General features: G+C 42.5%; 1 protein-coding gene across 4 annotated transcripts in view; it reads right to left on the minus strand.

The window, feature by feature from the left end:
- PIGU (phosphatidylinositol glycan anchor biosynthesis class U) overlaps positions 1–22,916 on the minus strand; it is a 118,939-nt gene that overhangs the window by 89,062 nt on the left and 6,961 nt on the right. For all 4 annotated transcript variants that reach the window (XM_023220475.1, XM_023220473.1, XM_026455255.1 and 1 more), the window contains exons 2-5: positions 20,209–20,273; positions 8,558–8,617; positions 7,115–7,177; positions 522–631 (exon numbers count right to left, since the gene is read on the minus strand). In XM_023220475.1, the coding sequence (XP_023076243.1) occupies positions 522–631; positions 7,115–7,177; positions 8,558–8,617; positions 20,209–20,273 (298 nt within the window). The remainder of the gene's footprint in view (positions 1–521; positions 632–7,114; positions 7,178–8,557; positions 8,618–20,208; positions 20,274–22,916) is intronic.

Here is a 22,916-nt window from a genome sequence, read left to right on the forward strand (position 1 = left end):
CGGTAGCACTGGGTACTCCCTGGAGAATTCTTTCACACAGCCTCAGTAAGTTCCAGCCTTCCACATGGGTCACCCAGCTGGAATGCATCTGTTTGGCACTTCAGTTTTATGAGCTACAAATGGGGGACTATACTGTACATGAAACATAAGAGCTGCTTGAAACGGCAGTCACATAAAAACCAAACTTTTATTCAATCCATACATCACAATTGAAGAACTTTTTCTTTAGAAACACTGGTTATAAGTAGGCTGGAACCCAAATCAGCACGGAGTCAAAAAGCATTTGTGAAGGGTTTGATTGTACACAGCCCTGTGTGAGTCTTTGTCCCAAGAGAGACAGAATGGCTCTGTCTCTTTTGCTGGCCAGAACAAAAGAACACAGTTGTGCAACAGAACTACAGCAAATACTTGATGACTAAGATTGCAAATCTCCAAAAATACAACAAACGACATGGGAAAGTCTCATCAGATTTTCCTCGCATTTGTTGGCACTAAGCCTTGTTTTGTCAGGGAATACTTACAACAGGGCCACTTTCAGAGGGATGTAACGCATTTCCATAGGGGTTCGGATGAGTTCGGCCACATCTGGGGCATACTGGTCCAGTTCTAGGAGGAGTTTCTGCTTTTTAAACTAGGGAAAAAAAAAAAAAAGGAAAAGATAAAACACAGGAAACAATTCACTTCCCATTGTTTTTACGCTGAAGACAAAAGTCCTTTCCATGGCCCACATGGCCTGGTCTGGCCCTACCTCTCCAGGCTCATCTCACACTCGCCCCTCCCCTTCCCCTTTCTGGGTGCCAACACTATGAACATGCTGTGTCCCTCCTGTTCCCAGACCTTTGCATTGACCTGGAATAATTTATTCTTCTCTTTCCCTAGTTAACTCCCACACGGTCCTTAGATCTCAGTATCATTTCCTTAGGAAGGCACACTTTCCCTCACCACCCCACACCCAGGTAAAATCCCCCTATTATATATGTTTTTTCATAGCATTGTTCACAGTTAATAACTTTTTCACTTATTTATATGATTGACTAATGTCTGTCTCCCTCACTAGACTAAGAGTTCCATGAGGGCAAGGACCATGTTTATTTGCTTACCATGTATGACTAACACCTGGCACAGTGGACAAACAATAAACGTCTGTTGAATGGCCAAATGAACGACTTGCTGGCAAAGCAAAGTTCTTAGCCATTTGAAGAGTTATCATCAGTGGCCTAAAGACTCCAAAGTTCCATCCATGAAGAAGTATTTTCAAGCAAGGTAGAATGATCCCAAATGTCACAGTACCTTGGGTTATGTTTTACTTCCACAGAGGAGGTATAGAATGGCCATGATGATCAAGAGGAGGAAAGCTGGGTGTGGGTGGGCAGCTAGATAGTTAATAGGGAGCGGGACGTGGGTGGAAAACTCTTGCCTTCCGCTAGTGGGTCCCAACAAGTTCATGAGTGTGTTCCAGAATGAAAAAAAGGTAGGCAACCTTGTAAGCAAACATGGGTCAGAATATAGATAAGAAAGCCTCTCAACCCAAAATTGGTGGCCCTGTTGATTTAATGATCAAAGAATCTCATTTAGACAATATAAAATCGGGCCAGGTGCGGTGGCTCAAGCCTGTAATCCTAGCACTTTGGGAGGCGGAGGCGGGCAGATCACGAGGTCAGGAGATCAAGACCATCCTGGCTAACCCGGTGAAACCCCGTCTCTACTAAAAAATACAAAAAACTAGCCGGGCGAGGTGGCGGGCACCTGTAGTCCCAGCTACTTGGGAGGCTGAGGCAGGAGAATGGCGTAAACCCGGGAGGCGGAGCTTGCAGTGAGCTGAGATCCGGCCACTGCACTCCAGCCTGGGTGACAGAGCGAGACTCCGTCTCAAAAAAAAAAAAGACAATATAAAATCAATGCTGCCATCTATTAGAAAACAGAGTATTTCAGGAGCCAAGATAGCTAGTGCTTAACCGTGAATTATTAAAAATTTAAAGATGTAAAAAGCAAATCACACTAGAATATATCCTGCATTGTGCCATTTACACAAAGTTAAAAGCATGTAAAATAATACAATGTGTTATTTAGTAACATATCTAGTGAAAGTCAAGGCCATGTGTGTGGATGATAACTACTAGATTCAGAACAGTGGTACTGGGTAGGAGGGGAAATAGGGAGATGAAAGTATCAGAGAGAGAGAAAGTATCAGAGAGTAAATTTTTTTCAGCCTGAAAATAGGTTCAAAAGTATGTACTATGCTTTATCTATTTTTGCATGTCTTAGGTCTTTCAAAATAAAAAAAAAAAATTAACCAAAAAATATTTTTAGAAGACCATCTTTCAGTTCAAAAGAAAATCAAGAAGCCATCACAGGAATAGATTTCTTGCATAGGTTTAGGCAAAGGCTTAATCTAAAAACCTGAAACAAACTTCAAAAACCTCCCTTTGATCATCTCTGTTCTTCTCACAGTTGGCAGAGTCCAAGTTAAGTGGTGGGAATTACCAGTAAGATTTATGGTGCCATTCACAGCTGAGGTTGTTTAATTAAAAGGACAAACTATAAACCAAGGTGCTTTTATCACAAAGAAGGGGGCTGGCTCAGCAATCAAGTGCTTAGTGAGGACAGCTGCAGCAGTGGTAGCAGGAAGGAGGCCTCACTAGCTAAGAGGTCGAGAGTTCTGCAGCAAAAACAAGGCCACCTGGATGGGTGAGATCCACAAAGAAGGCTGTGAGAAAGGAATGGAGTTCATCCAGGGGCAACCAGAGAGACAGGTGGGAATGCAGACCCATTCCCCAGGCTGGAAGCCAGCCAGCAGCACTGCACTGAGAGAAGGAAGCAACTACCAGGGATGTGTACATCCTGGGCAAAGGTGACACTGTGCCAGCAATGGAAGATAAGTACTTCCTTATAACCACCATCTTCTCAAATACTTTAAAACAGAAAGCGCTGAAAGGAGTCTCCAGGTGGGAAGGCACACAGATCAACAATCCCCACATTCTCAGCTTTCTTGTCTCCCTCAATTTCACCAGTACAGGCACTGTTACGGCTCTCCTCATAGGCCCAATATCAGCTCCCCTAAGTGTAGACAAAATCCCTTTTAAAAATCCCTATTGCATCCAGCTAGAGACAGGAAAGTGGCTAAAATCAATGGAAATTCTTAAAATTATACACACGTGCACACACGCACACCCCCAATAAAATATAAAATGAAGTTAGAGTATACATTAAAATCTGAAGATCAATATTTCCAGATACATTCATTAGTCTTGACAATGATAAGATTAAAAACAATGACAGGAGAGATTAAAAGTGATGTGAAGGGTAGTGACCTGGATATCTTACCTTTGTGATCACTAATCAGCTTGTAGACAGATGGTATGATTTTCCATATGTATGTTATATGAAAAAATTGTTTTAATTTTTAAAAAAATCCAGGGTGGAGTCTTCCTTTCTTTCCACCCACTCCTCTATACAGCCCTTTCCTAGTCCCTTGAAACATAGGTTTTGCAAGGACATAATTCAAATAAAGGGCATTTTCTTTTTTTTTTTTTTTTTTCTGGAGACAAGTCTTGCTCTGTCGCCAGGCTGGAGTGCAGTGTTGCGATCTCAGCTCATTGCAACCTCCATCTCCCAGGTTCAAGCGATTCTCCTGTCTCAGCCTCCTGAGTAGCTGGAATTACAGGCACTCACCACCACACCCGGCTAATTTTTGTATTTTTAGTAGAGATGGGGTTTCACATGTTGGTCAGGTTGGTCTTGAACTCCTGACCTTGTGATCTGCCCGCCTCAGCCTCCTAAAGTGTTCAGATTACAAGCGTGAGCCACAGCGCCCGGCTATAAAGGGCTTTTTCTAATCATTGAAGCTGCATCTACTTTCATTTGCATTTTCCAAAACTATGGTGGGGTGGGGGAGAGGAAACACTCCATCCCTGCCTCTACTCCTCTCCAACTGTTAGCCTCAGCACATTCCAAATTTAGGAGCCTAGTCTCCAAATTTACAACCTGCTAATCATATTAAGGGGACACAGGTTTTTATCACCCATTATCAAACCACCTGCAGCTCTCTTAACACAAATTCTTTTTTTTTTTTTTTTTTTGAGACGGAGTCTCACTCTGTAGCCCGGGCTGGAGTGCAGTGGCCAGATCTCAGCTCACTGCAAGCTCCGCCTCCCGGGTTCACGCCATTCTCCTGCCTCAGCCTCCCGAGTAGCTGGGACTACAGGCGCCAGCCACCTCGCCCGGCTAGTTTTTTTGTATTTTTTTTTAGTAGAGACGGGGTTTCACCGTGTTAGCCAGGATGGTCTCGATCTTCTGACCTCGTGATCCACCCATCTCGGCCTCCCAAAGTGCTGGGATTACAGGCTTGAGCCACCACGCCCAGCCATCTTAACACAAATTCTGAGTTCCAAACAAGAAGCATCATCTCAGCAAAGGACAGACTAGACTAACATTGTTTTTGTCAAGTGAGATAGATGCAAAATGTCATGATAACCAACTGGTCACCATCGGCATTCAGCCCGCAGGCTAACAGCTGGAGAGGGGGTGGGGGTGCGGTCCTGTCTCTGCCCTATAGTTCTCCCAGATGCATCTGTGTGTAGACACAGTTTCATCTGGTGGGATAAAAAGACTCAAATCCCACCAAGATTTAAATACTTCCCAGACTATGTGATATGAACTCTTCTGACAAAGGGGAGAAGATTTAGAGGAAGACATGCTGCTATCCAATCTAAATCAACAGTAGTATGTTAGTATCATCAAAATCTGCCATTTAGAATGAGTTAATTTTTGACATAGAATACATAAAACTCCTATTCTGATGAAGAAACCTAATGTTCTAATAGTCTGAACTTGAAAAGTGGAAAAACAAAAACATTCCAAATTTTACTTCAGTCTTGGTGATACCAGAATGTCTTGGTGCACTAAAAATCAGGATATTGGCAAGATCATTTGGCTTTCTCTCTCCCTCTTTAAATCATGCAAAGAAAAAAACCCCAAAAATCTCTATATATTTCCAAATAAACTCAGAAATAACAAATGAATTAAAATTATTGGTGCTCTAAATTAAAGGCATCTCTCCTATTGACATTGAAACCTGACTTTGTTAGGCAATTAACTGAAACCTGGTTTCATTGCTTCCTCGTAAACCACCTCTACCATTAAAAATTGTTTTGTTTTGAGACAGTGTTTCACTCTGTCACTCAAGCGGAGTGCAGTGGCACGACCACCGCTCACTGCAGCCGTGACCTCCCATGCTCAAGCCATCCTCCCGTCTCAGCCTCCAGAGTAGCTGGGACCTCAGGCGCATACCACCACTCCTGGCTAATTTTTTTAAAAAATTTTTGTAGAGACAGTGTCCCACTATGTTGCCCAGGCTGGTCTTCAGCAAAATTTGTTTTAACTGGGGAGCGTGGGAAGTTTTTTGACGAGAATTGAGCAGGGAAAAAAACACATATGGCATTAGCATCTACTCAACTTTCATTAAAACACATTTTAGTTTTACATTTTGGTTATTAAGATTTGGGTAATTGTGGTCTTAGATGAAAGCTACAAATCCTCCCTCAGATATTCGTATCTGTATCACACACATATATATATATATATATCTCACATATATATATATGCACACACACATACATATCTCACATATATATATATGCACACACACTGGTTTATTTTTTCCCTACTTTTTTTTTTTTTTTTGGAGATACAGTTTCACTCTGTTGCCAACGCTGGAGTACAGCAGCGGGATCCTGGCTCACTGCAATCTCCACCTCCCTGGTTCAAATGATTCTCATGCCTCAGCCTCCCAAGTAGCTGGGATTACAGGTGCACGCCATCACACTCAGCTAATCTTTGTATTATTGGTAGAGACTGTCTACCTACCCAACCTATCTCAGAGAAGAAAATAGTCACTGCTAATTTATCTCTGAATTCGTCAGCTTATGAATCCCATGCCCAATTATTTCATCTATGGCCCTCAAGAGAATCCTATTAAAGCATTTCATCTTAGCCCCTAAAGTTTTCAAGATATGCTCCATTAGTTTAAGATATGTACTCCCTGGTCTTGGTGATACTAAGTCTCTAAAATATAGTTCTTAATTTTAGGGGAAGAGTCAAAGACTGTACACCAATAACAGCTATGAACTCTCGGTAAAAATGACATATGCACATACACATATAATTCTTCATACCATTTCCACGGTTTCATAGGCCCATTAAGGCTATAAATGAACCCCAAGTTAAGAACCCTCAGTCTAGATATTTCTTAAAATCTCTCTGAAGTCTAAAATTCTAGAATTCACCAGCTTCATCTGTCACTGATGACCAGTGACACAGAAAAGCAGACTGCTATTTCTGGTTTTATTAGTAACAAAAGCTAAAATGAACCACAAACAGACAATGCCAATGAGATGCAGCCTTATTTCACCCCAGCCTAAAACTTCTCTCTCAGTGGCTCCCAGCCAGTCAAGGAGTATTGTAGCCATATAACTACATGGGTGGTACAAAAGATTAATCTGTTAACTTTCTCAGATCCCAGGAAAAGAATGGTCCCACTATGCAATTCCCCTTGGCTATTACATATGGATTAAGACTGAAGTTTATCTCAGGCATTTAATACATGCCAAATTTTCCAATTAAGATTACTTTCTGCAGGGAGACAGAAATGACACTGAGAATCCAATTTTACCTCAGATAGGTGTAATAGTGACTTAAAAGCTGTATTTCTCTTCCTTTGCAAAAAAAAAAAAAAAAAAAAAAAGACTGGTGAAAGGACTGGAAGATTTTTAAGGGTCCTCACAATGACAGATAATATAACTGTTGTTCAGCGCTACTCCAGAAGTCTGAGCTTGCACAGATATGTGTATATTAATAGTTATTAATAAGCTACATAGATGAAGCTGACCCTTCTTTATCTGTTAGTAAAGCTGTCTTGTGGGTTTGGGGTTGTTAGTAAAGCTGTCTTGTGGGTTTGGGTTCCACGACTGGCTCAACAGGCCAGAATTCTCACCATCACTTCCTAGCACTTGAAAGCAGCCAGATCCTTAAGTATAAGATCTTTGATTCTTTGTAATAACAAAGACCAGAAGGTTACCAAATTCCACCAGCTTTGTCCCACCCACAAACTACTTACCACAACTTTATTGAAGTCCTGGATTGCAAAATACAGGGCAATAGCAGTGAGCGCATCAGTTATCTGTCAAAAGAAAGATAAATAATAGGAAACAGAATACAGTAAGTGTAAGAGTACTAGAGTGCTACCAGGGCTTGGAGTTTTGAGATAGTGATGGACTACCCAGTACTGGACTCTTACAATCAGGCAGAACTTCAACCCTCACTTTGACTACCCAAAGATAAGGCCCATTCAGGGAGAGTGAACTAGAAATCCCTGAGGATCAGGACCTATCTAGGTTCACTTCAGTTTAGTGGCCCACATCTGCTCTAGAATTGCAAGTTACTTATGCTTTTTGTAAAATGGAAATACCCACTGCTTTGCAGGCCTGATGTATGTCAAGTGCCTAGCATACACAGTAGGTCCTCAATAAATACTATTCGTTATAATTAATAAGGAAGACCTCAGCGGGCTTCCTGGGTATTTCTTGACTCAAATTTTCAATCCCAGAAAACAGTTTCAAATTGCTATGCTCTCAAAACATAGACCTGTCATCTCAATTCTGAAGCTTCTTGCCCCTGAAAGCCTCAAGCCTGTGTCCTCTTCTTCCATAATGACTCACAGAATCTCTTGGCAAAATGCTTAGGAAATTCAGAATGCCCTCCACACTGGCATCACAATTAAAGCCAATCACAGAATCTTGGAGCTAGAAAATTCAAGACTATATATAGCCCAGAAACCAAATTCTAAAAAGAGTAAGTATTTGGAACTGGTTACACATCAGAAACTATTCCTCACACTTCCATAATACTGCCACAGTTCCATGAATTCAAAGTAAAGACATAAATTTTTGCTTTTATTTTCTGAGAAACTCCTGTGTTCCTAAGATAGATTTTTTTTTTCTTAAAAAAAAAAAGATGGGCCGGGCGCGGTGGCTCAAGCCTGTAATCCCAGCACTTTGGGAGGCCGAGACGGGTGGATCACGAGGTCAGGAGTTCGAGACCATCCTGGCTAACACGGTGAAACCCCATCTCTACTAAAAATACAAAAAACTAGCCGGGCGAGGTGGCGGGCGCCTGTAGTCCCAGCTACTCAGGAGGCTGAGGCAGGAGAATGGCGTAAACCCAGGAGGCGGAGCTTGCAGTGAGCTGAGATCCGGCCACTGCACTCCAGCCTGGGCGACAGAGCGAGACTCCGTCTCAAAAAAAAAAAAAAAAAAAAAAAAAAAAAAAAAAAAAAAAAAAAAAAAGATGACAAGCTGGGCACTGTGGCATGTGCCCATAGTCCCAGCAGCTGAAGAGGCTGAAATGGGAGGACCACTTAAGTCCAGGAGTTCAAGACCAGCCTGGGCAACACAGCGAGACCGCATCTCAGAAAAAAAAAAAGAGAGAGAGAGAGAGAGAGACAATAAACCATAAAATTGTAAGATATATACATGTCAATTTTGTATGGAAGGTTACTTACCATAAACACCAATTCAGCATAGTCAATTAGGAAATGAAAGAGGTATATTATTAATGGAGTCTGCAGAAAAAAAAAACAGACATTAAAAAAAAATAAGTTAAACCTTACTATTACTAGTGTCCAGAGTAGGGAGTGGGGAGAAAACTACTATGTCAGCAAACTATTATGCCAGTATTCTCCTTCCTGGAATACTGTTCTATGCCAACTGCCCAGTGTGCATATGGTGGAGAATAATTTAGTATCGCTGGACCATTTTGTGCTGCTGGGACTATCTGTTGAATTGAGTAAAGGAAATAAAGTCTGATGTGTTAAATATCCATTAAAGAATAGTCAACGCACTGGCCGGGCGTGGTGGTTTACACCTGTAATCCCAGCACTTTGGGAGGCCGAGGTGGGCGGATCATGAGGTCAGGAGATGGAAACTAAATGGTGAAATCCTGTCTCTACTAAAAATACAAAAAAATTAGCCGGGCATGGTGGCGGGCGCCTGTAGTCCCAGCTACTCGGGAGGCTGAGGCAGGAGAATGGTATGAATCCGGGAGGCGGAGCTTGCAGTGAGCCAGTATCACGCCACTGCCCTCCAGCCTGGGCGACAGAGCAAGACTCCGTCTCAAAAAAAAAAAAAAAAAAAGTCAACATACTAAAGGTAAGAGGTGAATTATAGTTCTAAGACATACATAATAGCCAAGGGGAATTCTACAACAGAACAAGATTGCTGATTTCATTTCACTCACAAAATGAGCTTCTTCTGTTCTCTGATAAGTTTGTATAATATTTTTTCTTTATTTTCTTGAGAATAATTCAGAAAAGATTAATGTTATTTCTTCCTCAAAGATTTGGGAAAATTCACTCACTGTGAAGCCATCTCTCCCTGGATTTTCTTTGAGAGAAGATTTTAAATTAGATTAAATCTCTTTCACAGATAAAACATTCAGATTTGCTGTTTTTTCTTTGTCAATTTAGGTAAGTTGTGTTTTTCTAGGAATTTGTCCATTTCATCTAAATTTCCAAGCTTACTGACAAAATTGTTCATAGTATTTCTTTTTTTTTTTTTTTTTTTTTTTTTTTGAGACGGAGTCTCGCTCTGTTGCCCAGGCTGGAGTGCAGTGGCCAGATCTCAGCTCACTGCAAGCTCCGCCTCCCGGGTTTACGCCATTCTCCTGCCTCAGCCTCCTGAGTAGCTGGGACTACAGGCGCCCACCACCTCGCCCGGCTAGTTTTTTGTATTTTTAGTAGAGATGGGGTTTCACCGTGTTAGCCAGGATGGTCTCGAACTCCTGACCTCATGATCCACCCGTCTCGGCCTCCCAAAGTGCTGGGATTACAGGCTTGAGCCACCGCGCCCGGCCTAGTATTTCATTTTTTATTGTTTAAGGCAATAAATTTTCCTAAGAGTACGGATGTAGTTACATCACACAAGACTTGATGTTGGGTTTTTTTGAGATGGAGTCTTGTTCTGTCACCCAGGCTGGAGTGCAATGATATGATCTTGGAGCACTGCAACCTCCGCCTCCTGGGTTCAAGTGATTCTCCTGCCTCAGCCTCCCAAGTAGCTGGGCTTACAGACGCCTGCCACCACGCCCAGCTAATTTTTGGATTTTTAGTAGAGATGGGGTTTCACCATGTTGGCCAGGCTGGTCTGGAACTCCTAACCTCAAGTGATCCACCTGCCTCAGACTCCCAAACTGCTGGCATGACAGGTGGGAGCAACTGTGCCCAGCCATTTTTTTCAATATCATTCAGTTGAAAATATATTCTAATTGCCAGTAACATTTCTTCTTTGAGACTACTTTAAAATGTACCATGTTCAATTTCCAAACACTTAGGAGTTTTCTTTTTCTCTTTTCTTTTTTTTTTGGGACAGAGTCTCGCACTGTTGCCGGGGCTGGTGTGCAGTGGCATGATCTCGCTTGTTGCAACCTCTGCCTCCATGGTTCAAATGATTCTCCTGCCTTAGCCTCCCCAGTAGCTAGGATTACAGGTGCCCGTCACCATGCCTGGCTAATTTTTTAGATTATTTATATATTTATTTTGAGATGGGGTTTTGCTGTTGTTGCTCAGGTTGGAGTGCAATGGCACGATCTCAGCTCAACGCAACCTCCGCCTCCTGGGTTCAAGCAATTCTCCTGCCTCAGCCACCACGCCTGGCTAATTTTGTATTTTTAGTAGAGACAGGGTTTCTCCGTGTTGGTCAGGCTAGTCTCAAACTCCCGATCTCAGGGGATCCACCCACCTAGGCCTCCCATAGTGCTGAGATTACAGGTGTGAGCCATCATGCCCAGCCGTTTTTGTTTGTTTGTTTGAGATGGAGTCTTGCTCTGTTGCCCAGGCTAGAGTGCAGTGGCACAATCTTGGCTCACTGCAACCTCCACCTCCCAGGTTCAAGTGATTCTCCTGCCCCAGCCTCCCAAGTAGCTGGGATTACAGCAGCGTGCCACTGCACCTGGCTAATTTTTGTATTTTTAGTAGAGATGGGGTTTCACCATCTTGGCCAGGCTGGTCTCAAACTCCTGACCCACCTCAGCCTCCCAAAGTGCTAGGATTACAGGTGTGAGCCACTGTGCCCGGCCTAATTTTTTTGTATTTTCAGTAGAGATGGAGTTTCACTATGTTGGCCAGGCTGGTCTCAATCTCCTGACCTCATGATCCGCCCGCCTTGGCCTCCCATTCTTTTTATATTTTTGTAATTTCTTTCTGGCTTAACTCTATTGTGGTAATAGAAAATACACTGTATGATTGCAATCATTTAAAATGTGTTGTGACTTGCTGAACGATCCATTATATGGTCAACTTTGATAAGTGCTGCAGGTACATTCGAATATGCATACTAACACCTATGGCTGCATCATTCTATATGTGACATGTAGGTTCAGTTTGCTAATGATTTGTTCAAATCTTCTATATCCTTATTGATTTTTTTTGGTCTGTTTGTTCTATCACTGACTGAAAGAGGGATGTTAAAAATCACCCAGTCAGGCACAGTGGCTCATGCCTGTAATCTCAGCACTTTGTGGGACTAAGGTGGGAGGATCATCTAAGCCTAGGCATTTGAGAACAGCCTGGACAATATAGTGGAACCCTGCCTCTATAAAATATTTTAAAAATTAGCCAGCTGAGGTAGCATGCACCTGTAATCCGATCTACTTGGGAGGCTGAGTTGGGAGAACTGCTTGAGCCCAGAGAGGTGGAGGCTGCAGTGAGCCTGTTTGTGCCGCTGCACTCTAGCCTGGGCAACAAAGTGAGACCCTGTCTCTTAGATGCAGTTCTAGGTAGAATTACTATATCTTCTGGGTGCAGTGATCTTTTTATCATTATAAAATAATCCTCTTCATCTCTAGTAAGGTTTCTTGTCTTAAAATATTCTTGATCTGATAGTATAGTTACATCAGCCTCTTTGAGCTGTCAGCATAATACAGTTTCTTTCTGTCATTTTACTTTCCACCTTTCTGTGTCCTTATTTGAAAAATTTTTTTTGTTTTTGGGTTTTTTTTTTTTTTTTTCTGAGACAAAGTCTCACTCTGTCGGCCAGGCAGGAGTGTAGTGGCATGATCATGACTCACTGAAGCCTTGACCTCCCAGACTCAGGTGAGCCCCCTACCTTACCCTCCTGAGTAGGTGAGACTACAGATGTGCGCCACCACACCCACATAATTTTTGTATTTTTTGTAGAGACAGAGTTTCGCCATGTTGCCCAAGCTGGTCTTGAACTCCTGGGCTCAAGCAATCCACCTGCCTCAGCCTCCCAAAGTTTTAGGATTACAGGTATGAGCCACTGCACCTGACCTAAGATGTGATTGACTGACTGATTGATTGAATGATTGATTTAGAGACGGAGTCTCACTCTATCCCCAGGCTGGAGTGCAGTGGCACGATCTCAGCTCACTGCAACCTCCACCTCCCAGGTTCATGCCATTCTCCTTTCTCAGCTTCCCGAGTAGCTGGGATTACAGGCACGTGTCACCATGCCCAGCTAATTTTTTGTATTTTTAGTAGAGATGGGGTTTCACTGTCTTAGCCAGGATGGTCTTGAACTCCTGACCTCGTGATCTGCCTGGATTGGCCTCCCAAAGTGCTACGATTACAGGCATGAGCCACCGTGCCCAGCCTGAGCATTTTTATTTTGAACTTACGTTCAAAATTACATATGTTTTTTTTTCGACTTCCTCCTACTTGGTTTTGTAGAGCTTTCTGAATAAAAATCTTAGTAAATTTTGAACAAAATTTCACCCATAATCCCCTCAAATACTGATTCTGCCCCATTCCATCTCTTCTCCCATTCTAGAACTCCACTGATGTATAAGTTGGGCTGTTTTACTGAGTTTCAGATCTCATTTTTTTTTCTTCTTCTGTGTTTTCTTTCCTTTTCAAGCTTCAATCTGGGTATTTTCAACAGACTTTATCTTCCATATTACTAATCCTCTCTTTAGCTTTGTGTAATCTGCTGCTAAATTCATCTATACATTCTTTTTTTTTTTTTTTTTTTTTTTTGAGACGGAGGTCTCGCTCTGTCACCCAGGTTGGAATGCAGTGGCGCGATCTCGGCTCACTGCAACTTCCGCCTCCCAGGTTCAAGTGATTCTCCCACGTCAGCCTCCTGAGTAGCTAGGATTACAGGCGTATGCCACCATGTCTGACTACTTTTTGTATTTTTAGTAGAAACAGGGTTTTACCATGTTGGCTAGACTGGTCTTGAACTCCTGGCCTTAAGTTATCTGCCCACCTTGGCCTCCCAAAGTGCTGGTATTACAGGTGTGAGACACTGCATCTGGCTGATCACAGCTATTTTAAAGTCCAAGTAGTTTGATAACTTCAATATCTAAATCACCTGTAAATCTGTTTTTATTGTCTATTTTTTTCTGTCTCTTATTATGCTTGGTAATGGTTTTCCTTTTTTTTTTTTTTTTTTGAGAAGGAGTCATTCTGTCATCCAGTCTGGAGTGCAGTGGGGTGAACTCAGCTCACTGCAACCTGTCTCCCAGGTTCAAGTGATTCTCCTGCCTCAGCCTTCTGAGTAGCTGGGACTACAGGCATGCACCACCATACCTAATTTTTGTACTTTTAATAGAGACAGGGTTTCACTATGTTGCTCTGGTTGGTCTTGAACTCCTGGCCTCAGGTGATCCACCAGCCTCAGCCTCCCAAAGTACTGGGATTACAGGTATGAGCCACCATGCCCAGCCAATGGTTAGTAATTTTTTATTGAATGACAGACATTGTGTATGAAAAACTACAGCAGCTCAGATGAGGGTCTTTTCTTCTGGAAAAGATTTCTTTTTTTTTTTTTGAGACGGAGTCTCGCTCTGTGCCCAGGCTGGAGTGCAGTAGCCGGATCTCAGCTCACTGCAAGCTCTGCCTCCTGGGTTCACGCCATTCTCCTGCCTCAGCCTCCCCAGTAGCTGGGACTACAGGCGCCCGCCACCTCGCCCAGCTAGTTTTTTGTATTTTTTAGTAGAGATGGGGTTTCACCATGTTAGCCAGGATGGTCTCAATCTCCTGACCTCGTGATCCACCCGTCTCGGCCTCCCAAAGTGCTGGGATTACAGGCTTGAGCCACCACGCCTGGCCCTGGAAAAGATTTCTTTAAGCTGGTAATTACAATATTGTTGTTTCACTTTAGGGATTGAGCTAATTTGAAGCTGGATTTAGTCTTCCTAAAACTAGTCTATATTGGTCTACCCTTACTCCTAGAGTGTAGTCCTTCAGAAGTTCCAGCCTAAAGGCAAGCCCTTTACCAGAGCCTTGCCATTTTGGCTGGTCCTGCACTCAAATTTTTATTTCCCCAGCAGCCTGAGACTGCCAATAGCTCTGCTGAACTTCTTGGTCTCTAGCCAGTCAATTTCTGTTCTGCTTCTCTGCCTGTGTCACTCACAAATTGGTAAATGCTTCAAGGACAAAGCAGCTCAGACTGTTCGTATTACTTTTTGTACTTTCCCCTCTGGGATCTTAGTCCCTGGAGTCCTGGCTATCTTGGTACTTTCCAATGCCTTCCAGCAGATGTGGGTTTTTTTCTTTTTTTCATAGTCATCCTGCTTTTCTAGTTGTTCTTGGAAAGTAGGTTGGTCTGCTACTGCAAACCCATTCACCAATCCACTAGAACCAGAAGGGAAGTGCATGACTTGGTTTTAGTGAGCCCATGCTGATGACTCAGGAGCACCTCTTCCCAACACTAAACCATATGCACGAATGTGTCCGATAACATTGTAGAGGTTACTGACAGGCTTTTTAGTGAGAACAAGTTAGCATGGTAGAAAGAACAAAGACTTTGGAGTCAGATTCGCATTTAAATCCAGGTTCCAGACAGCTCCGGTGGCTCACACCTGCAATCACAACACTTTAGGAGGCCGAGGTGGGAGGATCACTTGAGGCCAGGAGGTTGAGACCATCCTGGGCAACAAAGTGAGAACCCCATCTCTATGAGAAAAAAAAAAAGAATTAGCTGGGAGTGGTAGCATGCATCTGTAGTCCCAGCGATTTGGTTTGTTTTTATTTTTGTTTTTTGAGTCATGGTTTTACTCTGTTGCCCAGGCTGGGGTGCAGAGGTATAATCATGGCTTACTGCAGCTTAGACCTTCCAGAATCAAGCGATCCTCCTACCTCAGCGACCTGAGTAACTAGAACTACAGGCACATTCCACCACAACCAGCTAATTTTTTTTTTTTTTTCCTGGGGGAAGAGACAGAGTCTCACTATGTTGCCCAGGCTTGTCTTAAACTCCTAGGCTCAAGCAATCCTCCCACCTTGTCCTCCCAAAGTGCTAGGATTACAGACCTGAGCCACCGTGCCTGGCCTCAATTTGACAAATTTTGACCTATGTGTACATCCATAAAACCATTACAATCAAGAAAATGAACAAGGCCGGGCGCGGTGGCTCAAGCCTGTAATCCCAGCACTTTGGGAGGCCGAGACGGGCGGATCATGAGGTCAGGAGATCGAGACCATCCTGGCTAACACGGTGACACCCCATCTCTACTAAAAAATACAAAAAACTAGCCGGGCAATTTGGCGGGCGCCTGTAGTCCCAGCTACTCGGGAGGCTGAGGCAGGAGAATGGCGTGAACCCAGGAGGCGGAGCTTGCAGTGAGCTGAGATCCAGCCACTGCACTCCAGCCTGGGCGCGAGACTCCGTCTCAAAAGAAAAAAAAAAAAGAAAGTGAACATATCCATCATTCCCAAGTTTATTAATTTTAATGCTTTGTTTCAGTGATTTTCACTATTAGTTTTGTTTTGAGTATAATTTTATCTTTTCCTAGTTTCTTAAGGTAGAAGCTGTGGTCATTGACTTGAGGTCTTCTTTTCTAATATAAGCATTTGGTGCTATAAATCTCTCCCTAAGAACTACTTAGTGACATCCCACATATTTTGATGGGTTGTGTTTCATTTTCATTCATTTCAAAATACTTTCTAATTTCCTTTCTGATTTTTTCTTTGATCCATGGGTTAATTAAGAATATGTTACTGGAGGGCTGGGCGCAGTGGCTCACGCCTGTAATCCCAGCACTTTGGGAGGCCAAGACGGGCGGATCATGAGGTCAGGAGATCGAGACCATCTTGGCTAACACTGTGAAACCCTGTCTCTACTAAAAATACAAAAAATTAGCCGGGTGTGGTGGCAGGTGCCTGTAGTCCCAGCTACATGGGAGGCTTTTCACCTATTTTCACCATGTTGGTCAGGCTGGTCTCAAACTCCTGACCTCAAGTGATCCACCCGTCTTGGCCTCCCAAAGTTTACAGGCGTGAGCCACCACATCCAGCCCAAGTTGGTTGTTATTCAAGTCTTTTATATATTTGCTGATTTTCTGTCTGCTTGTACTACCAATCATTGAGAAAGGTATATTGAAATCTCTGTAATTGTGGATCTATTTCTCCTTGTAGTTCTATCAGTCTTTACTTCATATATTTTGAAGCTCTGTAATTTGGTACATAAACATTTAGGATCGCTATTTTTTTTTTATCACTATGAAATGTATTTTATCCCTGGTGATACCCTTGGCTCTGAAATTTGTTTCTTTTTTTTACTAACTTATTGTCTGTTTCTCTCAGAAGTATAAGCACCATGAAACCAGGGACTGTGTCTTGTTTTGTATCCCTAACACCTAGCAGAGTAGCTGGCATTTAGTGAATATTTAACAAATCTTTACTAAAAGAAAGAGAGAAGGCAGGGAAGGATTGTAATGCATATGCTGATAGAGGTAGGCACTAGGAATAAGTGATCAGAAGGGGACAGTACCTGTTATGAAGACAATATATCATAATGAGTAAAATAAACACAGAGGCAATTTCAAGAGTATGATATGAGCCAGGAAAAGGATAAGCATAAGATTCTTTGCAAGACTAAGGTGATGAGAGACAGCTTTTTTTTTTTTTCTTTTGGGGATGGAGTCTCGCTCTGTCACCCACCCAGGCTGGAGTGTAATGGCACGATCTCGGCTCACTGCAAGCTCCACCTCTCAGGTTCACACCATTGTCCTGCCTCAGCTTCCTAAATAGCTGGGTCTACAGGCGCTCGCCACCACGCCTGTCTAATTTTTTGTATTTTTAGTAGAGATGGGGTTTTACCATATTGGCCAGGCTGGTCTTGAACTCCCGACCTTATGATCTGCCCGCCTCGGCCTCCCGGCCACCTGGCCCTGTGTGCTTATTAAGAGTCTCTTGTCCAGGCACAGTGGCTCAAGCCTGTAATCCTAGCACTTTGGGAGGTCGAGGCAGGTGGATCACCTGAGGTCAAGAGTTCAAGAGCAGCCTGGCCAAGGTGGCAAAACCCTGTCTCTACTAAAAATACAAAAATTAGCCGGGAATGGTGGCACACGCCTATAACTCCAGCTACTTGGGATGCTGACGTAGGAGAATCCCTTGAATCCAAGGTGGGGTAGGGGGGGTGGGGGGTTGCAGAGGTTGCAATGAGCCGAGATGGCGCCACTTCGCTCCACCTAGGCAAAAGGGTAAAACTGTCTCAAAAAAAAAAAAAAAAAAAAAAAAGTCTCTTAAGTTGTTCCTAACCTGTTTCTGCCAGTTCTTGTTATTGCAGTTTGATTAGATATTAACACAGAGATAAAAATTAAAATGCAAAAGACAGTTGTTATTTCTATGAGGACCAAGTTGAATGCTTTTGAAAGATTAGATAGGAGAGCCAAAAAACAAAAAACAAACAAAAAAAACTGTTCTCAAAGTACATATGAGAGAGATAACTATAAAAATTAAGGCCAGCTGGCCGCGGTGGCTCACACCTGTAATCCCAGCACTTTGGGAGGCCAAGGCAGGCAGATCACAAAGTCAGGAGTTCGAGCCCAGCCTGGCCAATACAGTGAAACCCCGTCTCTACTAAAAATACAAAAATTAGTTGGGCATAGTGGCGCGTGCCTGTGGTCCCAGCTGCTCGGGAGGCTGAGGCAGAGGACTTGCTTGAACCTGGGAGGTGGAGGTTGCAGTGAGCCAAGATTGCGCCACTGCACTCCAGCATGGGTGACAGAGCAAGACTGTCTCAAAAAAAAAAAAAGAAAGAAAAAAAAATTAAGGCCAAGCACAGTGGCTCATGCCTGTAATCCCAACACTTTCTGAGGCCAAGACGGGAGGATGACTTGAGTGCAGGAGTTCAAGACCAGCCTGGGCAACATAGCAAGACCCCATCAAAGACATTTTTAAAAATTAGCCAGCTGTGGTAGTGTACATCTGTAGTCCCAGCTACTCAGGAGGCTGAGGTGAGAGGATTGCTTAAGTCTAGGAGGTTGAGGCTGTAGTGAGCCGTGATCATGCCACTACATTCCAGCCTGGGTGACAGAGTAAGACCCTGTCTTTAAAAAAAAATTAGAAGGTACACTGTCAAATTAGAAAACTTCTTTAAAATGATATGGCCAATAAGAATGGAAAGGGCAGCCAGGAGCGGTGGCTCACACCTGTAATCCCAGCACCTTGGGAGGCCAAGGCAGGCGGATCATGACGTTAGGAGATTGAGACCATCCTGGCTAACACGGTGAAACCCCGTCTCTACTAAAACTACAAAAAAACTTAGCTGGGCATGGTCATGGGCACCTGTAGTCCCAGCTACTCGGGAGGCTGAGGCAGGAGAATGGGGTGAACCCGGGAGGCGGAGCTTGCAGTGAGCGGAGACTGCGCCACTGCCCTCCAGCCTGGGCGACAGAATGAGACTCAATCTCATAAAAAAAAAAAAAAAAGAATGGCAAGGGCAGCGGAAAGAAATGTGGTGGATGTGGTGAGGAGGATCTTCAGAGCTTTGTATGCCTCTATGCCCTTTTATCCTGAGGTCAATGGTGAACATTCAAAGGTGCCGAGCAAGACAGTGACAAAAACAGATTCACATTTTAGAAAGATGGCTCTGACTAAAGAATAGAGTAAATGAGCAAGACTGAATGCAGAAAGACCTGTCAGGAAGCTGTTGCTGTAAACAAGAGATAATCTGGACCTAATTAAGAGTGTTTTTACTATTCCTTTTTTTTTTTTTTTTGAGATGGAGTCTCACCCTGTGGCACAGGCCGGAGTGCAATGGTGCAGTCTTGGCTCACTGTAAACTCTGCCTCCCAGGTTCAAACAATTCTGACTCAGCCTCCCAAATAGCTGGGATTACAGGCACCTGCCACCATGCCCAGCTGGTTTTTGTATGTTTAGTAGAACTGGGTTTTATATTGGCCAGGCTGGTCTTGAACTCCTGACCTCGTGATCTGCCTGTTTTGGCCTCCCAAAGTGCTGGGATTACAGGTGTAAGCCACTGCACCTGGCCTGTTTTTACTATTCTTAAGAGCTAATTTTATTTAAAATTAGCATGGTGGTGCACACTTGTGGTCCCTGCTACTTAGGAGGCTCAAGTAGGAGGATCGCTTGAGCCCAGGAGGTCGAGACTGCAGTGAACCATGATTGTCACTGCACTCTAGCCTGGGTGACAGAGTAAGACCCTGTCAAAAAAAAAAAAAAAAAACCTAATTTTATGGGTTAAGTAAGCTTTTGTGGGCTTTCTAAGAAAACAACATTACTGCCAGGCGCGGTGGCTCACGCTTGTAATCCCAGCACTTTGGGAGGCCAAGGTGGGCAGATCACGAGGTCAAGCAGATTGAGACCATCCTGGCTAACACGGTGAAACCCCGTCTCTACTAAAAATACAAAAAAAATTAGCTGGGCATGGTGGTGGGTGCCTGTAGTCTCAGCTACTTGGGAGGCTGAGGTAGGAGAATGGCATGAACCCAGGAGGCAGAGCTTGCAGTGAGCCGAGATCGTGCCACTGTACTCCAGCCTGGGAGACAAAGTGAGACTCCGTCTCAATAAAAAAAAAAAAAAAAAAAAAAAGAAAACAACATTACTGCCATAGTTTTCATGGGAAACCATATTCCAAACAACAAATTACATGCTAATTAGCATACAACCTATTTGTGGACTAAGGACTGTTTGCAACTTATTTGCCATTACAAATGGTAACTTCTACAGAAGCCTCATCTGCTTCCCCAGTTACAATCTTAATCTGGATCATTTCCATTCCAATTGCAAAACCTGTTTCTTATGCAGAGAACATCTAAAAACGGGCTATTTCTAAATACGATTGTCAAGAATACATCTTTTTAAATGTTTGTACAAAACAGAGGTTAGGCTTTGGTATCTGTGACTGTAAACTACTCTTGGTACCCAGAAAAGAAAATAAGAACACTTACTTCATGAAATACTGCTCCAGAATATGGAGATACTCCCAAGTCCAACAGTGAAAGGCCTTCAACCACTGAAAAATAAGACATACAAGTTAACTCAGACTAAGCAGGCAGCTATAGACCAAATTGTTAGATACCCCCAGAACCAAAAAGGGCCTCACTGAGTTTATCTAACTCCCTTTACCTCATCTCCAGCAAGTGGCTTTAAGTCTTGAACATTTCTGATGACGGGAAACTCTTTTTCATGGACAGCATCCTTTTGCATTGTGGGCAGCACTCATTATAAGACAGTTTTATGTTAAACGATCTGCTTCCTTCTAGTTCCTTGTAACTCTCACCCTCTCTCAAAAACGTCTCATTTATGCATAATCTTCCCCATTCCAAAGCACAATAAGATAACAAATTAGAAGCTGGTGAGAAATGTTGCCATAGTGTGAGGAAATGGGCAGTCACTCTCATATGCTGCTCATTTGTATTAACTTTTCAGTAGGGCAATATGTGCTTTTCAAGTGTGTGCCTTCTGATCCAGATATGGTACTTCTTAGGGCAGTTTATCCTAGGGAAATAACTTGACAAGTACCCAAAGAGGTATGTTCCTTACAGTGCTCAGAGTACTGAACAATTAGAAGTAATCTGAATGCCCATTAATGAAGATTTATTTAAATGAATTATGACATAATATGTATCTCTATATAATGGAATACTTTATACTTAAAATTATACTATGGGAAAATAATAAATAAATAAGTGGAAGAGAAAGGAGAGCTTTTCCCTACAGAGAATTCTAAGAATCAAATGTAGAAAGAACAATGAAATAGAAAATCACCACTTGGCATACTCCATGCATAGTAATAATCACAAAAGGCAAGTATCATCAATGGATGCTAAAATTGGTGGGCAAAAATATGAGAAATAGAATATTTGCAAGGGGAAAAATAATAATTTTACATAGGCGGTGGCTCACACCTGTATCCCAGCACTTTGGGAGACTAAGGCAGGCAGATCACCTGAGGTCAGCAGTTCAAGACCAGCCTGGCCAACATGGCAAAATCCTGTCTCCGTTAAAAATACAAAAATTAGCCAGGCATGGTGGCACGCACCTGTAATCCCAGCTACTTGGGAGTCTGAGGCAGGAGAATCACTTGAACCTGGGAGGCAGAGGTTGCAGTGAGCCAAGATTGTGCCACTGCACTCCAGCCTGGGCAACAGAGCGAGACTCCTTCTCAAAAACAAAACAAAACAAAAAAAAAGCATAACGTCAGTCTAATTGTGAGAAAACATCAGGTAGACCCAAATGGAAACACACAATAACTGGCAAGTACTCTTAAAAATATTAAGCCTATATATACCTACTAGGTACCAACAAAAATTAAATTAAAAATTTTTTAAATGTTAAGTCCGAGGAAGTATCCCAGATTAGAAGAGACTAAGACGACAAAACAACTAAGTGCAAAGTGGAATCACAGGTTGGATATTGGACTAGAAATGGACATTAGTGGGGCAAAGTGATAAAGTTCTAATAAGGCCTGTAATTAGTTAATAGCATTGTATTATTGTTAATTTTCTGGTTTAGGTCATTGCACTATGGTGATGTAGAACGTTAAACATTAGAAGCTGAATGAAAAGTAAACAGAACTCTATCTACAATTCTTGCAACTTTTTTGAAAGTCTAAAATTATTTTAAAATTAAGAGTTAAAATTAAAAAGTATATTAGAGATCTATATTTACTGAAAAAAAGCAGTCCATAAAATATTCATAAATGAAAAGTAGGTCAAAACACAGCATGTAAAATATAAGAGGTTTTTTTGATGATTTTTAGAAAAATGACTATTTTAGCAATTTCTCTTGGTTTTTATTTATTTTCCTTTTCAAATTTTTTGGGGGTTAAGGGGGTACATGTCCAGGTTTGTTACATGGGTAAATTGCATGTCATAGAGGTTTGGAGTGCAGATAATCTCATCGTCCAGGTAATAAGCATAGTACCTGATAGGTAGCTTTTCCAACTTCACCCTCCTCCCTCAAGTAGGCCCAGGTATCTACTGTTACTGTCTTTGTGTCCACGTGTACTCAGTGTTCAGCTTCCACTTATAAGTGAGAATATGCTGTATTTTGTTTTCTGTTCTTGCATTAATTTCCTTAGGATAATGTCTCCAGCTCTATCCATGTTGGTTCAAAGGACATGATCTCATTCCTTTCTTTTTTTATGCTGCATAGTGTTCCATGGTGTATATGTACCATATTTTCTTTATCTAGTCCACCATTGATGGGCATTCAGGTTAATTCCATGTCTTTGCTATTGTGAATACTGCTGTGATGAACATACACATGCATGCATCTTTAGGGTAGAATGATTTCTATTCCTTTAGGTATATACCTAGTAATGGGATTGCCGGGTCGAATGGCAGTTCTGTTTTAGGCTCTTTGAGAAACCTTCAAACTGCTTTCCATAGTGGCTGAATTACTTTACATTCCCACCAGCAGTGTCTAAGTGTTTCCTTTTCTCCACAACCTTGCCAGCATCTATTATTTTTTGACTTTTTAATAATTGTCATTCTGACTGGTATGAGATAGTATCTCATTGTGGTTTAGATTTGCATTTCTCTAATGACTAATTATATTGAGCATTTTTTCATATGCTTGTTGGCCACTTGTATGTCTTCTTTTGAGAAGTGTCTGTTCATGTCCTTTGCCCCCCGCCAACTGTTTTTCCAAG

Source organism: Piliocolobus tephrosceles, chromosome 20, assembly GCF_002776525.5.
Source record: "Piliocolobus tephrosceles isolate RC106 chromosome 20, ASM277652v3, whole genome shotgun sequence".
In the NCBI taxonomy this organism is placed as follows: Eukaryota; Metazoa; Chordata; class Mammalia; order Primates; family Cercopithecidae; genus Piliocolobus; species Piliocolobus tephrosceles.